The following is a 26,407-nucleotide window of genomic DNA, read 5'->3' as shown; positions in this document are numbered from 1 at the left end:
TGAGGGACTCCACTAATAACATTAGTCCACGATGAGCAGTGTCCATTGATTACCACTCTCTGTCTTCTCCCCCTCAACCACCCCTTTATCCATAGCAACAATTTGCCTCCAATGCCACACTGCTCCAATTTGTGCAGCAGTCTTCCATGTGCAACAGTATCAAAAGCCTTTCTAAGATCCAAGTATATAATATCAAAGTTATTCCCTGCATCCAGTTCTTTTGTGACTGCATCAGAGATATCATATACTTGGATTTCAGGAAGTTTTTGATACTGTTGCACATAAAAGGCTGCTGTACAAACTAGAGCAGGTGGCATTAAGGGTAAGTTACTGTTCTGTATAAAGGGATGGTTGAGTAGGAGAAGACAGAGAGTGGGTTATTAATGGACACTGCTCTTGGTCTATTAATGTTATTAGCGAAGTTCCACCAATTTGGTGCTGATCTGATTGTTGTTTTCTGCATTATTACTGATATGAAGGCCTCATTATATGGCTTATTACATCTGGAGGCTTTGTTTTAAGAAAGATGTAGTGCTGCTAGAACAAGTACAGAGAAAGGCCACGAGATTGATGAGGGGAAGAACTGAGTGCTCTTACCAAGAAATGCTTCAGTTCTGCAAATTGTAGCATCTGGACACCAGGCACCTGCAAGGTGATCTGACTGAGGTGTTTAAGGCTTTGAATGAATTGAGCAAGCTCAGTGCTAATGGGATTCTTCCTCTTTTTCAGATTATGCACAAACTAATAGCTTGGTCCCACCCAAGTTATCAGTTTTCCAACTCACCTAACCTCTGCCTGCAGCTCTAGTTAAATTATTATTGTGTGTAGCCCCAAGCTATCAGTTTTCCATCTCACCTATTTTCTTCCTACAGCTCTAGTTTATCTATTATTCTGTGTAGGCCTCCCAAGCTATCAGTTTTCCAACCCACCTAACAAGCACAGACCACACTGAGAAAAGTTTTACCCCATGAGTGTTGCACAGTCTCTCCAGGGCAGATTTGATTGAAATGGCTCTCTCTGAGCTGTCTATAAGGGACCCAGTTGCACTGTAGATCCTTTATTCTACATGGCCTCAACAATTGCTTTGGCCAAAGGTTGCTTTGTCCAGAAAAATAGTATGGGTAATAATTTGATGACCTGAAGCTCATGCAATTAAATGACATGTGACATCTAAAACATACCTGACATGATTATCGGATGAGCTTATTATATTGTTAAGCACCAAAGCTTTTCTTTTATTTGCAAATTTATCATAGACATTAGCATTAGTAGAGGCATATGATGCAAGAAAGCAAGCTTATGCAGCATCAGCCAAAAAAAAAAAAAAAAAAAAAAACCCCACTGCCACTTCACCCCTCCGTTCATTCGAAATACCTGTCCAGCTGAACCTTAAATTTATTTAGCCTATCAACTTCCATAACAAGGGATGGAAGTCTGTTCCACCAACCCGTTGGCTAAAGGCAAATTTTTGCATATCTATCCTATATCTGTCTTTCCTCAATTTGGGCAGAATCCCATCAGCATTGAGCATGGTCAAACCATTCAAGACATGTAAACGTATATTCTTGCAATTGCTGATGAAATAGAAAATAAAGCTTGAAAAAGTTTTAAGATCAATGATACCAAATTTTAAAGAGCTAAACAAAGTTCAAGTAAATTGTAATGTAAATAGACTATCAAACATTATATCTGAAATGAGATAACCTCTTTCTTTCTTTCTATTTATTTTATATATGGATGGAGTTTATTACCTTCTTAAAATTTAGTATGATTGGCTTTATTCCCATTTAGTTGGTTACTGCCAGGGGCTCACATCTGGTGAGTATGCACTTGGCACACCCAGGGCCCTAAGCTGGATATCATCATTCTTCTTATTCTGGGTGATTCCCTTTTACTTCTGACTCTTGTTTTCTCTCTCTCTTTCACTCAGGTTAATTCAGAATTTTTTTTTTTATGGCTGGTGCAGCATAAGCCTCAGGCTTCCTTGCACTGTATTGCTAATAATAATATCATTCATTTAATGTACGTGTACATAACATCTGGTGAGTATGGGCTTGGCACTCCCAGGGTCCTGAGCTGGATATCATCATTCTTATTTTTCTTGGTGATTCCCTTCTACTTCTCTCTCTCTCTCTCTCTCTCTCTCTCTCTTTCTCTCTCTCTCTCTCTCTCTCACTCTCAGGGTAATTTAGAAAATTTTTTTTTTTGGCTGGTGCAGCCAAAAAAAGCCTGAGGCTTCCTTGCACTATATGGCTAATAATAGTGTCATGTTTTTCATGTATAGTTTTCATGAAAACTGACTTTACCATGTAATATTTTTGTATCTGAGAATTCATGATTAATGCAAGGAATTTTTTATTCACTCAAAGTTTGAGCAAAAGTCACATTCCTCTGGGTTTCTTGAAATGTTTACAACTGTAAAGAATTATAATTTAAATGAATTTCATATTATTTTTTAGCATTTGCAGAGAAAAAATTCTAAAGATGTGGATAAAAATATATTTAATGAAGTTGATGCAAAGTACAGTAATCTTCAATCCCATTGTCGACAGAATGGAAAAATGGAAGAAAAACCCAGAGAAAATAAAAGGTAAATGTTTTTGAAAACTTTCTGTTTCATTTTCAAATTGATAAAGTCAATTTAGTAATTTTTATTTTGGCATCAGAAGCAATTTTGTTTCCACAGTTAAATTATCATTCTTAACTCCCTAATTCTGCATAAACATTAAATTTAATTATACATTATTCAAATTAACATGGAGTTAGGAACAGCGGCACATTATCCTATAAGCAAAAAAGACATTTGCCTAGGGCCCCAAAATCACTGTTTCAAAAACTCATGGCTGTTTTTTATTAATATTTTTAAGTGATTTTTATTGTAAACTAAACTTTCTACCTATCAAGGTCAATGAACTTTACTTGAAGATTAATTTGGCAAGTACATTTTTCCAACAATGGTTTTACTGATTTTGAAATTTTATATTTAGTTCTTCTGTCATATAATTTGTTTGTTTGATTACAACAATACAATGAAAATGTTTTTTATTAGTTATTAATTTAGATGGGGCCCCCATATTCCATTTTGATTTGGGCCCTAAGAAGGTATAGATGGGCCCCCGAATTCCATTTTGACTTGTGCCCCATGAAGGTATAGATGGGGCCCACAGATTCCATTTTGACTTCGGCCCCATGAAGGTATGACGTACCACTGGTTAGGTGCCTGCCAACTTTTGTATGATCTGAAAACTTGGATATTAAGCCTGATATACCTTCATCAATATAATTGATAAATATAGAAAACAACAATTGGTGCAACACCCATTGTTGAATGGGTGTAATGGATTCAACACCCAAGGCAGAATGCGCTGGTCCCAAAGGAACTAGTTGTTGTCTGTGACGCTATTGGCAGGGAATCAGGAACATATTGTGCAAAAAGGATAGGTGGCACGGGACCAGGGTATGTCTGTTAGGGGCAAAGGTTGATGACATTGTAGAGCAGATATCACCTTTTAAGGGCACGAAGGGTGATATTGTTCTACACGTTGGCACTAATGATATTAAGAATAGGAGACCAGTGGAATTATTTAACAAGTACAGGTCAATGTTGAAAAAAAGCCATGAGTTAGGGTTGAATTTGAAAGTGTCTGCAATTCTATCCAGACACGATAGGAGGAAGCATATGATGAGAGCCTTCTCGAACAATTCGACTCAGGAGAGATTGTGTAAGGCTCAGGGGGTAGAATTTTTCTCAGCCTGGTCAGTGCTTGTTATTAGGAGAGACTACATCTACAGGGATGGGATACACTTAAATAGAAAGGATGCAAGAATATTTGCTGATACTATCGATAACAACACTGAGTTGTCGCCTGATTTCCTTACACTCCTCACATCGCACACACACACACACACACACACACACACACACACACACACACACACACACACACACACACACACACACACACACACACACACACACACACACACACAAAGACATCCCCCATGGCAATATTATGTTCCGTTCCAGAGAGTTTGGCAGACATTTCACAAGTTGCACATTTTTTTAGGCTGTGATGCATTGGAGATTCGCCCCCCCCCCAAGTTCTCCCCCGAGTCACAGCACCCCTGCCACTTGGTGCCCGTTGCTTTGCTGCTCTAGTTTGGGGCATGATACTTTAAATTAATAAGATCAATAAATTAAATTAATTAAATGTCAATACTACGCTATCTAATAGAAACAGTGAAGCGAATTACGCTATATAATTATACGTTAGAGCTACCTAGTTACCTCAATTAAAAATTTGAATTCCCTACCATTATATACAAAAACAATGGCTGCAAGATTCGAATGAAATAACAGTTTGACGTATATTAAGTAGTAATCCCCAAAAACTCTTTATCTAAATTAAAATAAATACAACCAGCGTAACTATAAGACTACGTATTAAGTACAATATAAAATAACAATTATGTAAATAAAAAGACAAACACTTATCGCTTTTTCGGAGCCTGTAACTCACAGCTGTAATTTTTAAAGAGAGTATTAGCATTAGCATTAGTAGAGGCATTTGATGCAAGAAAGCAAGCTTATGCAGCATCAGCCAAAAAAAAAAAAAATAAATAAATAAAAAATACACACTTCACCCCTCTGTTCATTCGAAATACCTGTCCAGCTGAGCCTTAAACTTATTTAGGCTATCAACTTCCACGACAAGGGATGGAAGTCTATTCCAGCAACCAACCACCCGCTGGCTAAAGACAAATTTCCGCACATCTATCGGACATCCGTCTTTCCTCAATTTGAATTTATGCCCTCTCAGGTGATTATTCTGAGCAAGAGGAAGAATCCCATCAGCATTGAGCATGCTCAAGCCATTCAAAGCCTTATACACCTCTATCAGATCACCTCACCGATGCCTAGTCTCCAGACTTGTAATTTGCAAAACTTAAGCCTTTCTTCGTAAGAGCAACCCTTTGTTCCATTCACTAATCTTGTTGCCCTTCTCTGTACTCGTTCCAGCAGCTCTACATCCTTCTTGAAATGAGGCCTCCAGACCTGTATACATTACTCAAGGTGGGGCCTGGCCAATGCCTTATACAAGGGAATAATCACATCCCTATCCCTGCTAGAAAAATTCCTGTATATCATTGACAAGACACCATGAGCTACTCTTGCAGCTCGTCTCTGCGCAGAGAACTTCATATCTGCCTGCACAATTACCCCCAGGTCCTTTTCATTCTCTACCACTGTCAGCGTAGTACCACAGAGTTGATACGTTGATCTGGAGTTACTGTTTCCCGTATGGAGTACTTTACATTTGTCAATGTTAAACTTCATTTGCCACCTCTCAGCCCATCTGTTCAACCTTTCCAGATCCCATTGCAGCAGAATAGCATCAGTAGTGTCCTACTGATGCTATGCTGCTGAACAACCCTGACAACAACCCTGACAACAACACTGCCAACCTTTGTATCGTCTGCAAACTTGGATATTAAGCTTGATATACCATCATCAATATCATTTATAAATACAGAAAACAACAGTGGACCCAACACTGAACCCTGAGGAACTCCACTAATAACATTAGTCCACGTTGAGCAGTGTCCATTGATTACCACACTCTGTCTTCTGCCACTCAACCATCCCTTTATTCATAGCAGCAATTTGCCTCCAATGCTACACTGCTCCAATTTGTGCAGCAGTCTTCCATGCGCAACAGTATCAAAAGCCTTTCTAAGATCCAAATATATAATATCAAAGTTATTCCCTGCATCCAGTTCTTTTGTGACTACATCATAGTATCCAATCAAATTGGTAAGACAAGACCTGCCCTTAACAAAATCATGCTGTGTCTGAGCTATAACTGAATTTTTGTCTAGATGATCCTGCAGTGCTTCTTTAACCAGTGCCTCCATTAATTTTCCTGGAACCGAAGTTAAACTAACAGGTCTATAATTACTTGTGTCAGCCTTTGATACTCCTTTGTGAATTGGGGTTACATTTGCACATCTCCAGTCTACGGGTAGCATTAGCATTAGCATTAGCATTAGTAGAGGCATATGATGCAAGAAAGCAAGCTTATTCAGCATCAGCCAAAAAAAAAAAAAAAAAAACACACCACTCCCATTTCACCCCTCCGTTCGTTCGAAATACCTGTCCAGTTGAGCTTTAAATTTGTTTAGGCTATCAACTTCAACAACAAGTGATGGAAGTCGGTTCCACCAACCAACCACCCGCTGGCCAAAGGCAAATTTCCGCACATCTATCCGACATCCGTCCTTCCTCAATTTGAATTTATGCCCTCTGAGGTGATTATTCTGAGCAAGATGAAGAATCCCATCGGCATTGAGCATGCTCACACCATTCAAAGCCTTATACACCTCTATCAGATCACCTCGCCGGTGCCTAGTCTCCAGACTCTGTAATTTGCAAAATTTAAGCCTGTCTTCGTAAGAGCAACCCTTTGTTCCATTCACTAATCTTGTTGCCCTTCTCTGTACCCGTTCCAGCAGCTCTACATCCTTCTTGAAATGAGGCCTCCAGACCTGTATACAGTACTCAAGATGTGGTCTAACCATTGCCTTATACAAGGGAATAATCACCTCCTTATCCCTGCTAGAAAAATTTCTGTATATCATTGACAAGACAATGAGCTACTCTTGCAGCTCGTCTGCACTGCTCAGAGAACTTCATATCTGCCTGCACAATTACCCCCAGGTCCTTTTCATTCTCCACCACTGTCAGTGTAGTACCGCAGAGTTGATACGTTGCTCTGGGGTTACTGTTTCCCATATGTAGTACTTTACATTTGTCAATGTTAAACTTCATTTTCCACCTCTCAGCCCATCTGTTCAACCTTTCCAGATCCTGTTGCAGCAGCATAGCGTCAGTAGTGTCCTTAACAACCCTGCCAACCTTTGTATCATCTGCAAACTTGGACATTAAACTTGATATCCCATCATCAATATCATTCATAAACACCGAAAACAACAACGGACCCAACACTGACCCTGAGGAACTCCACTTAAGGGTACCTCCCCTGAGTCCAAAGAAGCTCGCATAATTATGGCTAGGGGTTTGCTTACTTCCTTTGCTGCCTCCTTTAATATAACTGGATAGATCCCATCCACCCCGGGTGCCTTTTTTATGTTTATCCTCAAAAATTTCTCCTCCACTTTCCTCTCAGTTATTAGAAAATCATCTAGCTCACTGCCAATGTTTACTTCACCTACGACATTCCCCTTCCTGAATGACTCCTCAAGTGTGAATGTAGATGCAAAATACTCCTTTAGATTGTTAGCCACCTGAGCAGGATCCTCAACTGTTGAACCATCAACATCCAGTGGACCAATCTGATTCATCCCTTTCCTTCTATAGTTTACATAGGTAAAGAACTCTTTTCTGTTTTTTTTTGCATCCTTTGCCAAGGATTTCTCATAATCTGCCTTTGCCTGCCTAAACTCCTTTGTGACTTGGTTACAGACCAACTTATATCTATCATAGACTTCCATGTCACCCATTAATTTGTATGTATCCCATGCATTTTTCTTCTCTGCCATATGTCTCAATAGTTCATCTGACAATCATTTTTTTTTTTTTTTTTTATGAAAACCCCAAACACGAAAGGTATCAAAACCTATAGTACTTAGTACCGTGCATGGGTTGAAGGAGAAGTATGGGGGAAGGGGGATACCGGAAACTTTGCTCTAGAGACTAAACATAGGTTTCTAGGCCTGAACCTTGAACAATATTTCTTGGTTGGTATGTTAAGCCTGGTAGCTTCCAAGATTAGTTCCTTGAATGCTTCCCATTTTGAATTTGCTGTTGGTAACATCATCAGTTGGTCCCACTCTATAAAATTTAAATACTGTCTCAGACCATCATAGTCGCCTTTACGAAAGCAAAAACCCTTCCCTTTACCTCTGATGGTAGTTACCTCCTTGAGTAAATCCCACTTCAGCACACTGTGATCACTGCCACCTAGTGGTTCCTTTATCTGCAGATTCTTAATGCATGAAGAATCACTACTGATAATCAGATCAAGAGTATTACTCCCTCTAGTTGCCTCCCGAACATGCTGGTGTAGAAAACAATCATACAATAAATCCACAAAAGCCTTGCTAGTGTGTGAGTGACCAACCCACAAATTCTAGTCAATATCTGGGAAATTAAAATCCTCCATTATAAGACTCTCTGATTTACTGGCCCATTCTATTTCCCTGTACAGTATCTTATTATACTCATCAGAGTCATTAGGCCTATAGCACACTCCTACTCTCAATTTTGATTTACCTATGCTTATGTCACACCAAACTGACTCGACACTGCCCTGTCCATCGATGTCGACTGGTTTCACTTCCTTGAATTTTATGTGTTTTTTAACTAATAGCATAACCCCTCCTCCCTTCCTATTCTGTCTATCCTTTCTGTAGATGTTGTACTCCCGAAATTCCAGATCTGCATTCCTTATATCTGTGTGACAGCACGTCTCTGATATCCCAACAATATCTGCCTTTGATGTTTTGAGCAATACCTCAAATTCATCAAATTTATTTACTAAACTCCTAGCATTGGTGTACACGCAAGTATACATGCACCTGTTTCTATTCTTAGCTACCCTAACACAACCCATGTGTTTACTTGTACCGCAATGACTTCCAGCAGTCTCTGAAATATCCTGCATTTTGTTTTTCAGGCTTCTGCTCATTCCAATAGAAGCAGTGCAAGAATCTCTTTCACCTCTGCCAGTGGCTACTGTTAATCTATTAGTCTTTGTCTCCCCCCCAAGCTAGCAATTTTCCGACCCACTTAACACTGCCTCGATAGCATCAGCAAATATTCTTGCACCCTTTCTATTTAAGTGTATCCCATCCCTGTAGAAGTAATCTCTCCTGTTAACAAGTTCAGTCCAGGCTGAAAAAAATTCTACCCCTTGAGCCTTGCACAATCTTTCCAGGGCCGAATTCTGTTAAAATCCAGTCAGCGCCCTCTGTGAAATACTGATTTAGTTTGTCAGCTACATGAGTAGGATCATCAACAATCAAACCATCAATATCAGATGGACCAATCTGATTCATCCCCTTCCTTCTAGGGTTTACATAAGTAAACAAGTCTTTGTTGTTTTTTTTTTTTGCATCCTTTGCCATAGATTTCTCATACTATGCCTTCACTTGAGTAATCTCCTTTGTGACTTGATTACTGACTAGCTTATATCTACCGTAGTCTTCTGTATCACCTGATAATTTACGTGCATCCCATGCATTTTTCTTTTGGCGCCTCCGTAGCCAGGTGGGAAGGAGCAGCAGTGCGTAGCACACGCTTCTTGATTAGACCGGGGTTCGAGCCCGTCACCACCAAATATGGAGGATGCGGAAAGGTCAGGGAATGACCACCGCATATCCCGGAGCAATATGGCCTTAGTTGCTAATGCTCCTAAAAAAAAAACCAAACCAAACCAAGCATTTTTCTTTTCTGCCATGAGTCTCATTACTTCATGTGACATCCATTTAAGCCTAAACCTTGAACAGTTTTTTTTTGTTGTTATGAAAAGTCTAGTAGCGTCCAGATTAATTCCTTGAATGCTTCCCATTTAGAATTTGCTATTGATAACATCATCAGTTGGAACCACTGTATAGAATATAAAAACTTTGTGAATGGTAAAACCATTCCCTTTAACATTGATGGCAGTTACATCTTTAAGTAAATCCCATCCTCAATACAATGTGATCACTGCCACCTAGTTGTTCCGTTATTTGCAGATTCTTAATTCGCAGACAATCACTACTGATAATCAGATGAATAGAATTACTCCCTCAGGCTGCCTCTTAAACATGCTACTTCAGGAAACATTCATCCAATAAATCCACAAAAGCCTTGTTAGTGTACAAGTGACCAATCCACAAGTTCCAGCAATATCTGGAAAATTAAAAATCCCCCATTATAAGACAATCTGATTTATTGCTCCACTGTATTTGTCTGTACAGTTGTTCATTGTACTCATCAGAGTCATTAGGCTTATCAGTATTAGCATTAGTAGAGGCATATGATGCGAGAAAGCAAGCTTAAGCAGCATCATCCAAAAAAAACCCTCCCATTTCACTGCTCCATTCGCACCAAATGCCTGTACAGCTCAGCCTTAAATTTGTTTAGGTTATTAGCTTCCACAACAAAAGATGGAAGCTTGTCCCACCAATCAACTACCTGCTGGCTAAAGGAAAATTTCCGTACATCAATTCTACAACTATCTTCCCTCAATTTGAAACTGTGCCCCCTCAGGTTCCTAGTCCGAGCAAGAGGAAGAATCCCATCAGTATTCAGGTTGCTCAAACCATTCAAGGCCTTATACACATCAATCAGATCACCTCACAGGTGCCTACTCTCCAGGTGCTTAAATTTGCAGAACTCAAGTCTTTCTTGATACGAACATCATTTTGTTCCCCTCACCAATCTTGTTGCCCTTCTTTGTATTCATCCTAATAACTCTACATCCTTCCTAAAATGAGGCGTCCGGACCTGTACACAGGATGCCTTGTATAACAGGATAATCACTCCCCTGTCTCTGTTAGCAAAATTCCTATATATCATTGACAATATCCCATGACCTGCCCTGGCAGCACATCTGCACTACTCAGCAAACTTCATATTTGACTGCACAATTACCCCACATGTCTTTTTCACTTTCCAATTCCCTGAGTGTAGTACTACACAGTTGGTATATTTCTCTTCGGTTACTGCTACCCGTATGCAGTACTTTGCATTTGTCAATGTTAAACTTCAGTTGCCACTTCTCAGCCCATTTTTCCAACTTATCTAGATCCAGTTGGAGTAGCATACTGTCTTTACTGTCGTTAACAACCCTGCCGACCTTTGTATCATCTTCAAAGTTGGTCATTAAACCTGATATACCTTCATCAATATCATTGATAAATATACAAAACAATGATGGGCCCCAACGTCGAACCCTGGGGAACTCCACTAATAACATTTGTCCATGAAGAGCAGTGTCCATTGATTACTACTCTCTGTCGTCTCCCATCAACTATCCCTTTATCCATTGTAGTAACTTACCCTTAATGCCATACCTCTCCAATTTGTACAGCAGTCTTCCATGTGCAACAGTATCAAAAGCTTTCCTGAAATCCAAGTATATGATATCAAAATTATTTTTGGCATTCAGTTTCTTTATGACAACATCATAGTATTCAATAAAATTGGTCAGACAAGACCTCCTTTTAACAAACCCATGCTCTGTCTTAACTATTACTGCAGTCTTGCCTAGATGATCCTGCAATGCTTCTTTAACCAGTGATTCCATTATTTTCCCGGGAACACAAGTTAATCTAACAGGTCTGTAGTTACTTGTGTCACCTTTTGGACCCCTCTTGTGAATTGTTGATACATTTGCACACCTCCAGTCCATGGGGACTCCCCCCCCACGAGTCCAAGGAAGCTCTCATAATTATTGCTAAGGGTTTTCTTACTTCCTTTGCTGCCTCTTTTAACATAATTGGATAGATCCCGTCCACCCCGGGTGCCTTCCTTATGTCTAACTTCACAATTTCTCCTGCATTTTGCTCTCAGTTATTACAAAATCACTTAGTTCCCTGTTAGCATTTGATAAACGTCTGGCACTCCCCTAATTGAATAACTCCTCATGTGTGAATGTGATGCAAAATACTTATTCAGTTTATCAGCTACCTGAACATGATCATCAATAGTCAACCCATCTATGTTAAGTGGTCCAATCTGATTCATCCCTTTCCTTCTAGAGTTTACATAAGTAAAGAACTCTTTGCTGTTTTTCTTTGCATCCTTTGCTAAAGATTTCTCGTAATCTCCCTTCGCCTGCCTAACCTCCTTTGTGATTTGATTACAGACTAGTTTATACCTGCCATAGGCTGCTGTGTCACCTGATACTTTATATGTATTTCATACAAATTGTTGGGATTCACATAAATATGCATTGGGATACATTCCATACAAATAATATTGTTCATCGATCATCATAGATCTTGTGCAAAATCATATTAATTATGCAAAATCATGTTAATCATTCAAATTCATAATGCACCCATATGAGATTTTTCTAAAACTGTGTTGATATGGATGAAGTTAAAAAAAATACCAAAAAAATATTGTACTTTTGTACAATACTCTACTTATAACAATCTCCTATCCTCATTTTTGCTTTTGCAATGCTTATATCACACCAAACTGACTCAGAATTGCATTGTCCACCCATCTCAACTGGATGCATCTTAAATTTTATATTTCCTAATTAACAGCATAACCCCTTCTCCCTTTCTTTACTGTCCGTCCTTTTCCCCCTTATGGAAGTTGATAAAGCTTAAATAAATTCAAGGACAAACTGGACAAACGTTTAGTCGGAATGGATGTGTGAAATTGGTGTTTTTGTTTTTTTTTTGGATGATGCTACATAAGCTCATACACTTGCTTTCTTGCATCACATCACATCAAGAACTTCCAAATTAATTTCACAAATATACGTGGTCTCAATTCTAATCTCAACGATGTCCATTTCCACTTGCAGTCTGCCAAACCCCCTGTACTTTTTCTGACAGAATCTCAGTTATCGGTTGATTCAACTACTGCTCATCTCAGATGCCCAAATTATTCGCTGTATGATTCCTTTCGCCTCAGAGGTGGTACTTGTGCATATGTTCATTCTGATATTCCCTGCCAGAGACTTGGCAATTTGGAATCTCCTCTTTGATCTTCTCTGGCTTAAAATCTCCCTACCTCATTGTGTCAAATTCATCTGTTGTCTCTACCTTTCTTCCAACTCCACTAATCACTTGGAGCTCTTTGACTTCCTCTCTTTGCAACTTGACTTTCTCCAGTCCAACTTTCCTAACAGTGAGGTAATTTTCCTTGGTGATTTTAATGTTCACAACTGCAGCTGGCTTCCGTTTTCTAGTCACACCGACCCAGCAGGTCGAGATGCTGAGGCTTTTGCAATTACTAATGACCTAGCACAGATTGTTCATTTACCTACAAGAATACCGGACAATCCTAATCATACAGTCAATACACTTGATCTTTTTCTCACAAACAACCCTGCTAAGTATACGGTCGAAGTGAGAAGTCCTTTAGGCACTTCAGATCACAACTTGGTGATTGTCTCTTCTCCAATGGAACCTTTATCTCATGGCTATTCATAACCTCATGTTGTTTGACATTACAAGAATGCAAAATGGGATGACCTGCGAGACTTCTTTTCTTCTTTTCCTTGGTCGGATTACTGTTTCAAAACTTCTGATGTCAACGTTTGCTCAGATCATGTCAGCAGTGAAATTATTCTTGCAGGAATGGAATCCTTTATCCCACACTCCACTTTAAAATCTCGTCCTTTATCTAAACCTTGGTTTTCCAATAAATGTGCTAAGGCTGTTCAAGAAAAGAATGTTGTATATTGTAATTGGCTTGTTTCTAATTCTTCTGTTTCATTTTCTGCCTACACTTAAGCTCGCAACAATTGTAAAGCAGTTATTAATCAGTCCAAACTAGAGTTTGAACAGGCTAAGAGTAGAAAACTTGCTTCTTGCCCTAATGGTAGCCGATCATTCTGGTCTCTTGCCAAAGCTATTGGCCGCAACTTTTTCCCATCTCTGCTCCCACATCTGTCCAAACCAGATGGTTCTGTTGTCGCTTCAGCCAAGGATAAAGCTGACCTGCTAGCATCCCATTTTTCTTCCAGCTCATGTATTAATGATCTTGGTAAAACACCTCCCACCATTCCCAACACGCTCCATTCAATGCCTCCTGTGGTCTTCCGTCAAAAGGATATCAGAAGGATTTTGATGAATCTTGGTGCTAAGAAAGCTGCAGGTCCTGATGGTATTTCTCCACTTGTTCTCAAAACCTGTGCTCCTGAACTTACTCCTATTCTTTGCCGCCTTTTTTCACTTTCTTATTCCAAAGGTGTTTTTCTTTCTGCTTGGAAATTTGCTCATATCCAGCCAGTTCCTAAAAAGGGTGACAAAACCCTCCCATCCAATTACTGTCCTATTGCTATTACTTCTACTCTTTATAAAGTAATGGAGAAATCAATTAACCGCCAACTCTTAAACTACCTAGAAACCTTCCGTCTGATCAACGATCACCAGTATGGATTCCGTCAGTGTCGATCCACTGGAGATATTCTGGCTTATGTTACCCATTTATGGACTTATTCAATGGAAAGGTTCGGTGAAACACAAGTAGTTCCTCTTGACATCTCAAAGGCTTTTGATCGTGTTTGACATAAAGGTCTTCTAAACAAGCTTCCATCTATGGTTTGCCAAATTTTTTTGGAATTGGTTATCCAGTTTTCTCTCTGATTGTTCACTGAGGGTGATGGTAAATGGCTCTCTGTCTTCTAACTTCTCCACTAATGCCGGCGTCCCCCAAGGTTCAGTTCTTTCCCCCACTCTTTTCCTCTTGTATATTAATGACCTTCTTTCATTGACTGGAAATCCTATCCATAGTTTTGCCGATGATAGCGCATTGCATTCCACTTTCCATTTTGAGAAACCTTGTCCTGCTCAATCAGCTTCAACTTCTCGAAAATCTGCTACTAATTCCTTAAATGCCGATCTTCAGGTAATTCTCCAGTGGGGCAAAGACAACTTAGTTGATTTCAACCCTTCTAAAACTCAATCTTGTCTTATATCTTGCAAAAATTATTCTTCTACTCCTATGCTTATCTTTAGTGACACTCCGATTTCTAGGCAAAATTATATATCTCTTTTGGGGACTTCTAATCTGTCTTTGCACAAGCACATTACAAATATTGCTTCCTCTGCATCTAAAAACCTTGGTTTTCTCTTTCGCTCTCGGTGTTACTTTACTTCTAAACAGCTGCTCACTCTGTATAAATCGCAAATCCGTCCTGCCATGGAATATTGTTCCCACATCTGGGGTAGTGCCCCCAAAACCTCTCTCAGGCTCCTTGATTCCATTCAGAAGAGGGCAGTTAGGTTAATTAATGATTCATCTCTAACAGAGTCTCTCCACTCGCTTTCTCATAGACGTACTGTTTCTGCTGCATGCCTCTTCTACAGATACTTCCATGGGCACTGTTCTTCTGAATTGACTTCTATAATTTCCGCTCTCTGTTTCAGAACAGTTCGAACACGTGCCACCACCAGCCAACATCCATTTACTGTCCAGCTTCAAACCCAGAGAACCAACTTTTCATCTTCCTCATTTATTCATTCAACTGCCGGTTTCTGGAACAACCTTCTTTCATACGTATTTCCTGAAAATTACAATCTACAGAAGTTCAAGTCCAATGTCAACAAATATCTTCTTTCGTCTTCTCAACCTCCAACCTAAGCACGGTACTAAGTACTATAGGTTCTAATACCTCTCGTGTTTGGGGTTCACATAAAAAAAACAAAAAAAAAACATGCTTCTATTACTACTATCACTATTACTATCCCATTGTATAAGGCAATGGTCAGGCCACACCTTGAGTACTGTATACAGGTCTGGAGACCTCATATTAGGAAGGATGTAGAGCTGCTGGGATGAGTACAGAGAAGGGCAATGAGATTGGTGTGTAAAACAAGGGTTGCAAGTTCTTCAAATTGCAGCATCTGGAGACTAGTCACCTGCGAGGTAATCTTATTGAGGTATTTAAGGCCTTGAATTGATTGAGCAAGCTTGGGATTTTTAATATAATTGGGATTTTTCCTCTTGCCTAGACTATTCACATGAGGGGGGCACAGTGCTCAGTTGTGCATTGTCTGTACAGTTTTCACATGGCAACTGTATGGTTGCCACATAAAAGCTCCCACTCAGTCCACTGTATTTCTAACTGCTCTGTGGTTTTATTTAACATGAAATAATAATAAAAAAAAAAATGTATGGTATGAACTCATTCATATGAATTGGGCCTAATATTGTTCATTGATCATCATAGATCTTGTGCAAAATCATGATAAAGCAGTCCCTATGAGATTTTTCTAAAACTGTATTGATGTGGATGAAGTTAAAAAAATATACTGAAAAAATATTGTACTTTTGTACCATACTGTGCTTAGAAAAAATTATAATACTGTAATTTTGAACTGTATTTAGGTGTTAAAAAAGTTGTGTTCGATACCAAAACTTTTATACTGTACCATGCTCTAATGCCACCTATGCAGCTGGCAAAGGAGAGACAGCAGAAGTAGGAACTCTGATTACCTCTTAGTGCTACCAAAAGGCATTCTGGTGAAGTATGTAGTGGCTGGGCACCAAAAATCTCAGCCCAATATGGGCTGAGATTTTTGTACCCTAGGTGACACCTATTAGACTTTTATGAATGGGCTGCCCCTGTGAAACCATTTTAAAGCTATATTTTGAATAATCTTATAACCAGTGGCAAAGCTCTAACCTCCATAAAGTTACATAATCCCTGTTTGTATTACAGATTTACTGCATGAACAGTTCATTTCATTTCTTCCATATTAAATTTAATAATTTTAATGAACTCATTAATTTTGCTCATCACCGAAAACTCAGTAATTTACTTTGTATTTCAGAAATGCAAAGTCACTTGCAGAACTACTGCCCATAGAACTTGTTCAAAGAAATTGTTTGTTGACGTAAGTATTTGAAAGTCAGCATGTAGTGAATTTTATTTTGCAGACTTTATCTATCTGCATTTATTTTTATTCTTTAAAGACATATAAAAATTTTTTTAGGATACATATAAAGATTATATTATATAGTATTTTATTTTTTAATTAAATACATTATTGTAATTTGAAGGTTGATCACAGAGGAAAAATATGAAGGAAAAATGCTTAATCAGAAAGAATCACTTAAATTTTTGGACTCAAAAAATATGTGGGCTATGAATTTGGATATATGTAGTTGGATTTTAGGTGCATCAGTGATTTTAGCCATATTTCACCATTGCATATTACGTTTTTACAAGTGTGTGTACGTTCACTAGCTGATTTGCATGTTTGTAGGCTGAAAACTCAGAATAACTTGCAGGGAATATCGTATTCCCTCTTCTTGAGTTAACTAACTTCAGGACTGAAATTTGGACCTCTCCAAATGAGTGACAATATGTGGTAGAATTAAAAACCTTATGTGTTGTCTGTAATGTGTGTTCTGTTCATGTTTTTTGGCTTTGGTGCACAGAGCATTATTGTAGGTGGTGAAAGTGAAGTGATTATTTGCTTACCTACATATGCATTGGTACATCATAAAAAGAGAGACTTTACCAAATGACATTAGCAATCCATTCTGTATGGGCTGCATGTTTTATTCTGCCATATTGTAAAAACAATGCATTTCCAACTCAAGCTTTGTCTTCTGAAGATTTTCTCAAAGAAATATACTTATTTTAGGAATGCTTCCATTGTGTTTCTTTGTGGCTGAGCAGAAAGGGAAGAAACCACTAAATTTGTGAGAGATGCAGATTTATTATCATTGTACATATAGATATTAGTGGTAGAAATGGCTGGAAGGCGTCTCCCTAGCCAGGTGGGAAGGAGCAGTAGTGTGTAGCACACACTTCTAGATTAGACCGGGGTTCGAGCCCGTCACCACCAAATACGGAGGATGTGGAAAGGTCAAGGAATGACCACCGCATATCCCCTGAGCAATATGGCCTTAAGATGCTAATGCTCCTAAAAACCAAATAACAAACTAGCAAACAAACAAATGGCTGGAGATCTTGCAGATTGAATTTTTTCTTTTTTTTTCAGAACACAATATTATTAATAGAAATAGGTAGTTATATTTGTCTTTCTTCGACAGAATTAACTGTTTTGCCTGGCACAATCCTGAGCCATATCCAGCCTCCATGCACATTAGAGGGTAACTCCCATGATCTTTTAGTTGTAGATACAGATTTGTGAACCTACTCTGTTCTGATTATTAAGAGCTAGAGGTACTGTCAATAAATTTCACTGTTAACAAAGGAGGTGGTCGCTTTTCAAAGCTCTAGTGTATTTTAGTGTTTCACTTTGCAATTTTAATACTTTAAACTTTGTTTTCTTATTTTATCAGTAAATTGGATTTTACTTTATATTAAGTATACATTTATTATTTTTTTTATTTATTTTATTTCATTTTAATAAATAAAATAAAATAAATTGGGCGGCTTGCATGCACTTATTGTACGTGATCTCTGATGTGAAAAATGTGATAAAAAATGAAAGTGGCACTGTTTCTTACAGTCACATTATTTCATAATGTCACTATAAGAAACTGTAATGTTACTGTAAGCTTGGAAGTGACATTATTTCATAATTGCTACAATTAATATATGTTTATCTGATGCAATAAGTCACAGGAATATGCAGTTCCATTATTTATCACACCAGGTAACAGACATTTTGATTTCAAATGGATTGGTTTTATTTTTGTAGTGATGCTTTTAAACCATGTGAAATGGAGAGACTGGTTTACTATAATTTACAGCTTCTCTTCTTCACTTCATATGGCAGTGAGTAATTACCAAAAACAAGAAAGAGACATCAACATGTTGCTCATGAACCTTCATCAGCAGTATGTTTATGAAGGTTCTGACATGTGAAAACATACCACTTTCTGTGATCATCAGTGAGGATGTGAGGCACAAATTTTAGCATTAGCATTAGTAGAGGCATATGATGCAAGAAAGCAAGCTTATGCAGCATCAGCCAAAAAAAAAAAACCCACTTCCACTTCACCCCTCCCTTTGTTCAAAATACTTGTCCAGCTGAGCCTTAAATTTATTTAGGCTATCAACTTCCACAACAAGGGATGGAAGTCTGTTCCACCAACCAACTTCCCGCTGACTAAAGGCAAATTTCCGCACATCTATCCTACATCTGTCTTTCCTCAATTTGAATTTATGCCCTCTCAGGTGATTATTCTGAGCAAGAGAAAGAATCCCATCAGCATTGAGCATGCTCAAATCATTCAAGGCTTTGTACATCTCTATCAGATCACCTCGCTGGTGCCTAGTCTCCAGACACTGTAATTTGCAAAATTTAAGCCTTTCTTCGTAAGAGTATCCCTTTGTTCCGTTCACCAATCTTGTTGCCCTTCTCTGTACTCGTTCCAGCAGCTCTACATTCTTCTTGAAACGAGGCCTCCAGACCTGTATACAGTGTGGCCTGACCATTGCCTTATACAAGGAATAATCACCTCCTTATCCCTGCTAGAAAAATTCCTGTATGTCATTGACAAGACACCATGAGCTACTCTTGCAGCCCATCTGCACTGCTCAGAGAACTTCATATCTGCCTGCACAATTACCCCTAGGTCCTTTTCATTCTCTACCACTCTCAGTGTAGTACCACAGAGTTGATACGTTGCTCTGGGGTTGCTCTTTCCCACATGTAGTACTTTACATTTGTCAATGTTAAACTTCATTTGCCACCTTTTGACACTGTTGCACATGGAAGACTATTGTACAAATTGGAGCAGAATGGTATTAAGGGTAAGTTGCTACAATGGATAAAAGGATGGTTAAGTGCGAGAAGACAGAGGGTGGTAATCAATGGGTGCTGCTCTTCTTGGACTAATGTTATTAGTGGAGTCTCACAGGGTTCGTTGTTAGGTCCGCTGTTGTTTTGTATATTTATCAATGATATTGATGAAGGTATATCAGGCTTAATGTCGAAGTTTGCAGACGATACAAAGGTTGGCAGGGTTGTTAATGACAGTAATGGCAGTGTGCTACTGCAGCAGGATCTAGATAATTTGGGCAGATGGGCTAAGAAGTGTCAACTGAAGTTTAACCTTGACAAATGCAAAGTACTGCATATGGGTAGAAGTAACCCCAGAGAAACGTACCAACTGTGTGGTACTACAATTAAGGTGGTAGAATATGAAAAAGACCTGGGAGTAATTGTGCAGGCAGATATGAAGTTTTCTGAGCAATGCAGACAGGCTGCCAGGGCAGGTCATGGGGTTTTGTCAATGATATATATAGGAATTTTGCTAGCAGGAAAAGGAGGTGATTATCCCTCTGTATAAGGCAATGGTCAGGCCACGCCTTGAGTACTGCGTACAGGTCTGGAGGCCTCATTTTAGGAAGGATGTAGATTTACTTGAGCGTGTACAGAGAAGGGCAACAAGATTGGTGAGGGGAATGAAGGGATCCTCTTATCAAGAGAGGCTTAAGTTCTGCAAATTGCAGTGGCTGGAGACTAGGCACCTGCGTGGTGATCTGATTGAGGTGTATAAGGCCTTGAATGGGTTGAGCACACTGAATTCTGATGGGATCCTTCCATTTGTTCAGATTACGAACCTAAGGGAGCATAAATTCAAATTAAGAAAGGACAGATGTAGAATAGATGTGCGGAAATTTGCCTTTAGCCAGCGGGTGGTTAATTGCTGGAACAAACTTCCATCTGTCATTGTGGAAGTTGATAGATTGAATAAATTTAAGGAGGAACTGGACAGGCATTTGGAGGGAATGGTGTGATTTTTTTTTTTTTTTTTTTTTTGGCTGATGCTGCATAAGCTCATACACTTGCTTTCTTGCATCACATGCCATTACTACTAGTACTATCTCTCAGCCCATCTGCTCAACCTTTGCAGATTCTGTTGCAGCAGCATAGCGTCAGTAGTGTCCTTAACAACCCTGCCAACCTTTGTATCATCTGCAAACCTGGACATTAAGCTTGATATACCATCATCAGTATCATTTATAAATACAGATATAAATTTATAATATTTGTTTGAAATGTGTTGAATTCCCAAATCTTGTGTTAAAATTGATTAATATATCTCTTAAGAAATTCCTGTTTCACTAGCAACTTGACTAAAATTTGATCATTCCTGATCAGATTATGAATGCAAGTGATTGAATCATTGATTTTTAAAGTTGTTTAGCAACCAGAGCAATGTTCTTTAAACATCATGAACCACTAAAAAGTCTTCAAATGGCACATAGCGTCATCATCTCCAAAAACACAATGGCACATCATCTCCAAAAACTATTTTTAACATTTCATGGGTTTTGTTGCATCTTACCCAAATTTGAAACAAAATTTGAAGTTATTTTAAAGTGTAATAAAATTCATAAAACACTTTCTATTCAATGTGTGCTAACCCCAGGGGCTCTCATCTGGTGAGTTTGGGCTTGGCACACCCAGGGTCCTGAGCTGGATATCATCATTCTTCTCTTTCTTGGTGATTCCCTTCCCTTCTACTTCTGACTTTCATTCTCTCTCTCTCTCTCTCTCTCGGGGTAATTCTGAAATTTTTGTTTTTTTGGCTGGTGCAGCATAAGCCTCAGGCTTCCTTGCACTATATGGCTATTAATAATAATAATAATAATAACAATTCAGATTGACTGCAGATAAACAAATGATTTGTGTGTTACTGAGGTTAGATGAATCACCAGACATGTTGCAATAAGTTGAACTTGTTTGAAATATCTGTATACAGTGATCCTGAACTGATGTGAAGCCGTTCTGATCAATACCAGTGCAATTTTTGAAATTTTCTCTGGGAAGTGAGAATACTCTAGAGTGGAGAAAAAAATTGAAGTGTTATAGAGGCTTAACAGTTTGTCAGTAGAGTGGAGTCAATTCCACTAACCTGGAATCAGGAGCAGAAGGGAAACTAGTATGGAGATTCTAAGAGAATTTATTGTGTAAATACTGGTTAATTAATAAGACATTTAACCTACAATATCATCTATTCTATTAGAGCATTCAAAAACCTCTGCCAGTTTGTTAATCATCACATTGATTCTATAACAACATCAAGTGAAGATGCACAAAAAATAATCTGCTGAAATCTATATACAAACTGTATAACATGAGCATTAGCATTAGTAGAGCCATATGATGCAAGAAAGCAAGCTTATGCAGCATCAGCCAAAAAAAAAAAAAAAAACCCCCGCAATTTTACCCCTCTATTTGTTCCAAATGCCAAAATTCCAGCTCAGCCTTAAATTTATTTAGGTTATTAGCTTTCAGAACAAAAGATGGAATCCTGTTCTACCAATCAACTACACACTTGCAAAATCAACTACCCACTGGCTAAATCAACTACCCACTGGCTAAATCAACTACCCGCTGGAAAATTGCTGCACATCTATTCTACAGCTATCTTTCCTCAATTCGAAACTGTGCCCCCTCAGGTTCTTTGTCTGAGCAAGAGGAAGCATCCCATCAGCATTCAAATTACTCAACCCATTCAAGGCCTTATACACCTCAATCAGATCATCTCTCAGGTGCCTACTCTCCAGACGCTGCAATTTGCAGAACTTAAGCCTTTCTTGTTAAGAGCACCCCCCCTTTGTTCCCCCCTCACTAATCTTGTTGCCCTTCTTTGTACTCAGTCTAACAACTCAACATCCTTCCTAAAATGAGAACTCCAGACCTCTTCACAGTACTCTAGGTGTGGCCTGACTATTGCCTTGTATAACAGGATAATTAGCATTGGCATTAGCATTAGTAGAGGCATATGATGCAAGAAAGCAAGCTTATTCAGCATCAGCCAAAAAAAAAAAAAAAAAAAACACACACCACTCCCATTTCATCCCTCCGTTCGTTCAAAATACCTGTCCAGTTGAGCTTTAAATTTGTTTAGGCTATCAACTTCAACAACAGGTGATGGAAGTCGGTTCCACCAACCAACCACCCGCTGGCCAAAGGCAAATTTCCGCACATCTATCCGACATCCGTCCTTCCTCAATTTGAATTTATGCCCTCTGAGCTGATTATTCTGAGCAAGATGAAGAATCCCATTGGCATTGAGCATGCTCAAACCATTCAAAGCCTTATACACCTCTATCAGATCACCTCTCCGGTGCCTAGTCTCCAGACTCTGTAATTTGCAAAACTTAAGCCTTTCTTCGTAAGAGCAACCCTTTGTTCCATTCACTAATCTTGTTGCCCTTCTCTGTACCCGTTCCAGCAGCTCCACATCCTTCCTGAAATGAGGCCTCCAGACCTGTATACAGTACTCAAGATGTGGCCTAACCATTGCCTTATACAAGGGAATAATCACCTCCTTATCCCTGCTAGAAAAATTCCTCTTTATCATTGACAAGACACCATGAGCTACTCTTGCAGCTCGTCTGCACCGCTCAGAGAACTTCATATCTGCCTGCACAATTATCCCCAGGTCCTTTTCATTCTCCACCACTGTCAGTGTAGTACCGCAGAGTTGATACGTTGCTCTGGGGTTACTGTTTCCCATATGTAGTACTTTACATTTGTCAATGTTAAACTTCATTTGCCACCTCTCAGCCCATCTGTTCAACCTTTCCAGATCCTGTTGCAGCAGCATAGCGTCAGTAGTGTCCTTAACAACCTTGCCAACCTTTGTATCATCTGCAAACTTGGACATTAAACTTGATATCCCATCATCAATATCATTCATAAACACCGAAAACAACAATGGACCCAACACTGAACCCTGAGGAACTCCACTAATAACATTAGTCCACGTTGAGCAGTGTCCATTGATTACCACTCTCTGTCTTCTGCCACTCAACCATCCCCTTATCCATAGCAGCAATTTGCCTCCAATGCCACACTTCTCCAATTTGTGCAGCAGTCTTCCATGTGCAACAGTATCAAAAGCCTTTCTAAGATCCAAATATATAATATCAAAGTTATTCCCTGCATCCAGTTCTTTTGTGACTACATCATAGTATCCAATCAAATTGGTCAGGCAAGACCTGCCCTTAACAAAACCATGCTGCGTCTGAGCTATAACTGAATTCTTGTCTAGATGATCCTGCAGTGCTTCTTTAACCAGTGCCTCCATTAATTTACCTGGAACAGAAGTTAAACTAACAGGTCTATAATTACTTGTGTCAGCCTTTGATCCTCCTTTGTGAATTGGGGTTACATTTGCACATCTCCAGTCTATGGGTACCTCCCCTCAGTCCAAAGAAGCTCTCATAATTATGGCTAGGGGCTTGCTTACTTCCTTTGCTGCCTCCTTTAATATAACTGGATAGATCCCATCCACCCCAGGTGCCTTTTTTATGTTTATCCTCAACAATCTCTCCTCCACTTTCCTCTCAGTTATTACAAAATCATCCAGCTCACTGCCAATGTTTACTTTACCTACATCATTCTCCTTCCTGAATAACTCCTCATGCGTGAATGTAGATGCAAAATACTCGTTTAAATTGTTAGCCACCTGAGCAGGATCCTCAACTGTTGAACCATCAATATCCAGTGGACCAATCTGATTCATCCCTTTCCTTCTTGAGTTTAAATATGTAAAGAACTCTTTTCTGTGTTTCTTTGCATCCTTTGCCAAGGATTTTTCGTAGTCTGCCTTTGCCTGCCTAATCTCCTTTGTGACTTGGTTACAGACCAACTTATATCTATCATAGGCTTCCATATCACCCATTAATTTGTATGTATCCCATGCATTTTTCTTCTCTGCCACATGTCTCATTAGTTCATCTGACAACCATTTAGGCCTAAACCTTGAACAATATTTCTTAATAGTTGGTATGTAAAGCCTGGTAGCCTCCAAGATTAGTTCCTTGAATGCCTCCCATTTTAAGTTTGCTGTTGGTAACATCATCAGTTGGTCCCACTGTATAGAATTTAAATACTGTCTCAGACCATCATAGTCGCCTTTACGAAAACAAAAACCCTTCCCTTTACCTCTGATGGTAGTTACCTCCTTGAGTAAATCCCACTTCAACACACTGTGATCACTGCCACCTAATACATCCCTGTTGCTGCTAGCAAAATTCCTATATATCATTGTCAAGACTCCATGAACTGCCCTAGCAGCCGATCTGCACTGCTCAGTAAACTTCATATTTAACTGCACAATTACCCACAAGTCTTTTTCACTTTCCACTTCCTTGAGTGTAGTAGCACACAGTTGGTACGTTTCTCTTTGGTTATTGCTACCCATACGGAGTACTTTGCATTTGTCAACGTTAAACTTCAGATGCCACTTCTCAGCCAATTTTCCCAACTTATCTAGATCCAATTGGAGTAGCATACTGTCTTTACTGTCATTAACAACCCTACCAACCTTTGTATCATCTGAAAACTTGGACATTAAGCCTGATATACCATCGTCAATATCATTTATAAATACTGAAAACAACAATGGGCCCAACACTGAACCCTGGGGAACTTAACTAATAACATTTGTCCATGAAGAGCAGTGTCCATTGATTACTACTCTCTGTCGTCTCCCACTCAACTATCCCTTTATCCATTGTAGTAACTTACCCTTAATGCCATACCTCTCCAATTTGTACAGCAGTCTTCCATGTGCAACAGTATCAAAAGCTTTGCTGAAATCCAAGTATATGATATCAAAATTATTTTTTTGCATTTAGTTCCTTTATGAACACATCATAGTATCCAATGAAACTGGTCAGACAAGACCTCCCTTTAACAAACCCATGCTGTGTCTTAACTATTACTGCAGTGTTGTCTAGATAATCCTGCAATGCTTCTTTAACCAGTGATTCCATTATTTTCCCTGAACAAAAGTTAAACTGACAGGTTAAGATGAACCAGCCATGATGCATTGCAGGATCATTTAGACAAGACTGCAGCAATAATTCAGACACAGCATGGGTTTGTTAAGGAAAAGTCTTGTCTGACAAATTTGATAGGATATTATGATGTGGTTTCAAAGCAACTGGATCCAAAAAATAATTTTGATATCATATATTTGGATTTCAGGAAAGCTTTTGACACTGTTGCGCATGGAAGACTATTGTACAAATTGGAGCAGAATGGTATTAAGGGTAAGTTACTACAATGGATAAAAGGATGGTTGAGTGGGAGAAGACAGAGGGTGGTAATTAATGGGTGCTGCTCTTCTTGGACTAATGTTATTAGTGGAGTCCCACAGGGTTCGGTGTTAGGTCCACTGTTGTTTTGTATATTTATCAATGATATCGATGAAGGTATATCAGGCTTAGTGTCGAAGTTTGCAGATGATATAAAGGTTGGTAGGGTTGTTAATGACAGTAATGGCAGTGTACTACTGCAACAGGATCTAGATAATTTGTGGAGATCGGCTAAGAAGTGTCAACTGAAGTTTAACCTTGACAAATGCAAAATACTGCATATGGGTAGAAGTAACCCCAGAGAAATGTACCAACTGTGTGGTACTACACTTAAGGTGGTAGAAAATGAAAAAGACCTGGGAGTAATTGTGTAGTCAGATATGAAGTTTTCTGAGCAATGCAGACAGGCTGCCAGGGCAGGTCATGGGGTTTTGTCAATGATATATAGGAATTTTGCTAGCAGGGAAAAGGAGGTGATTATCCCTCTGTATAAGGCAATGGTCAGGCCAAGGCTTGAGTACTGCGTACAGCTCTGGAGGCCTCATTTTAGGAAAGATGTAGATTTACTTGAGTTTGTGCAGAGAAGGGCAACAAGATTGGTGAGGGGAATGAAGGGATCCTCTTATCAAGAGAGGCTTAAATTCTGCAAATTGCAGTGGCTG

At 39.0% G+C, this 26,407-nt stretch overlaps 1 protein-coding gene across 1 annotated transcript in view; it reads left to right on the top strand.

Moving 5' to 3' along the window:
• Positions 1-26,407, top strand: part of LOC150087624 (sterol O-acyltransferase 1-like) — a 283,384-nt gene that overhangs the window by 58,233 nt on the left and 198,744 nt on the right. Inside the window, exons 2-3 of the mRNA XM_090369891.1 lie at positions 2,460-2,590; positions 16,531-16,593. Of these exons, the coding sequence (XP_090226017.1) occupies positions 2,460-2,590; positions 16,531-16,593 (194 nt within the window). The remainder of the gene's footprint in view (positions 1-2,459; positions 2,591-16,530; positions 16,594-26,407) is intronic.

Source organism: Mastigoproctus giganteus, chromosome 3, assembly GCF_048544385.1.
Source record: "Mastigoproctus giganteus isolate SK-2022 chromosome 3, ASM4854438v1, whole genome shotgun sequence".
Lineage (NCBI taxonomy): Eukaryota > Metazoa > Arthropoda > Arachnida > Uropygi > Thelyphonidae > Mastigoproctus > Mastigoproctus giganteus.
This window is presented reverse-complemented; position numbering and strand designations above follow the sequence as displayed.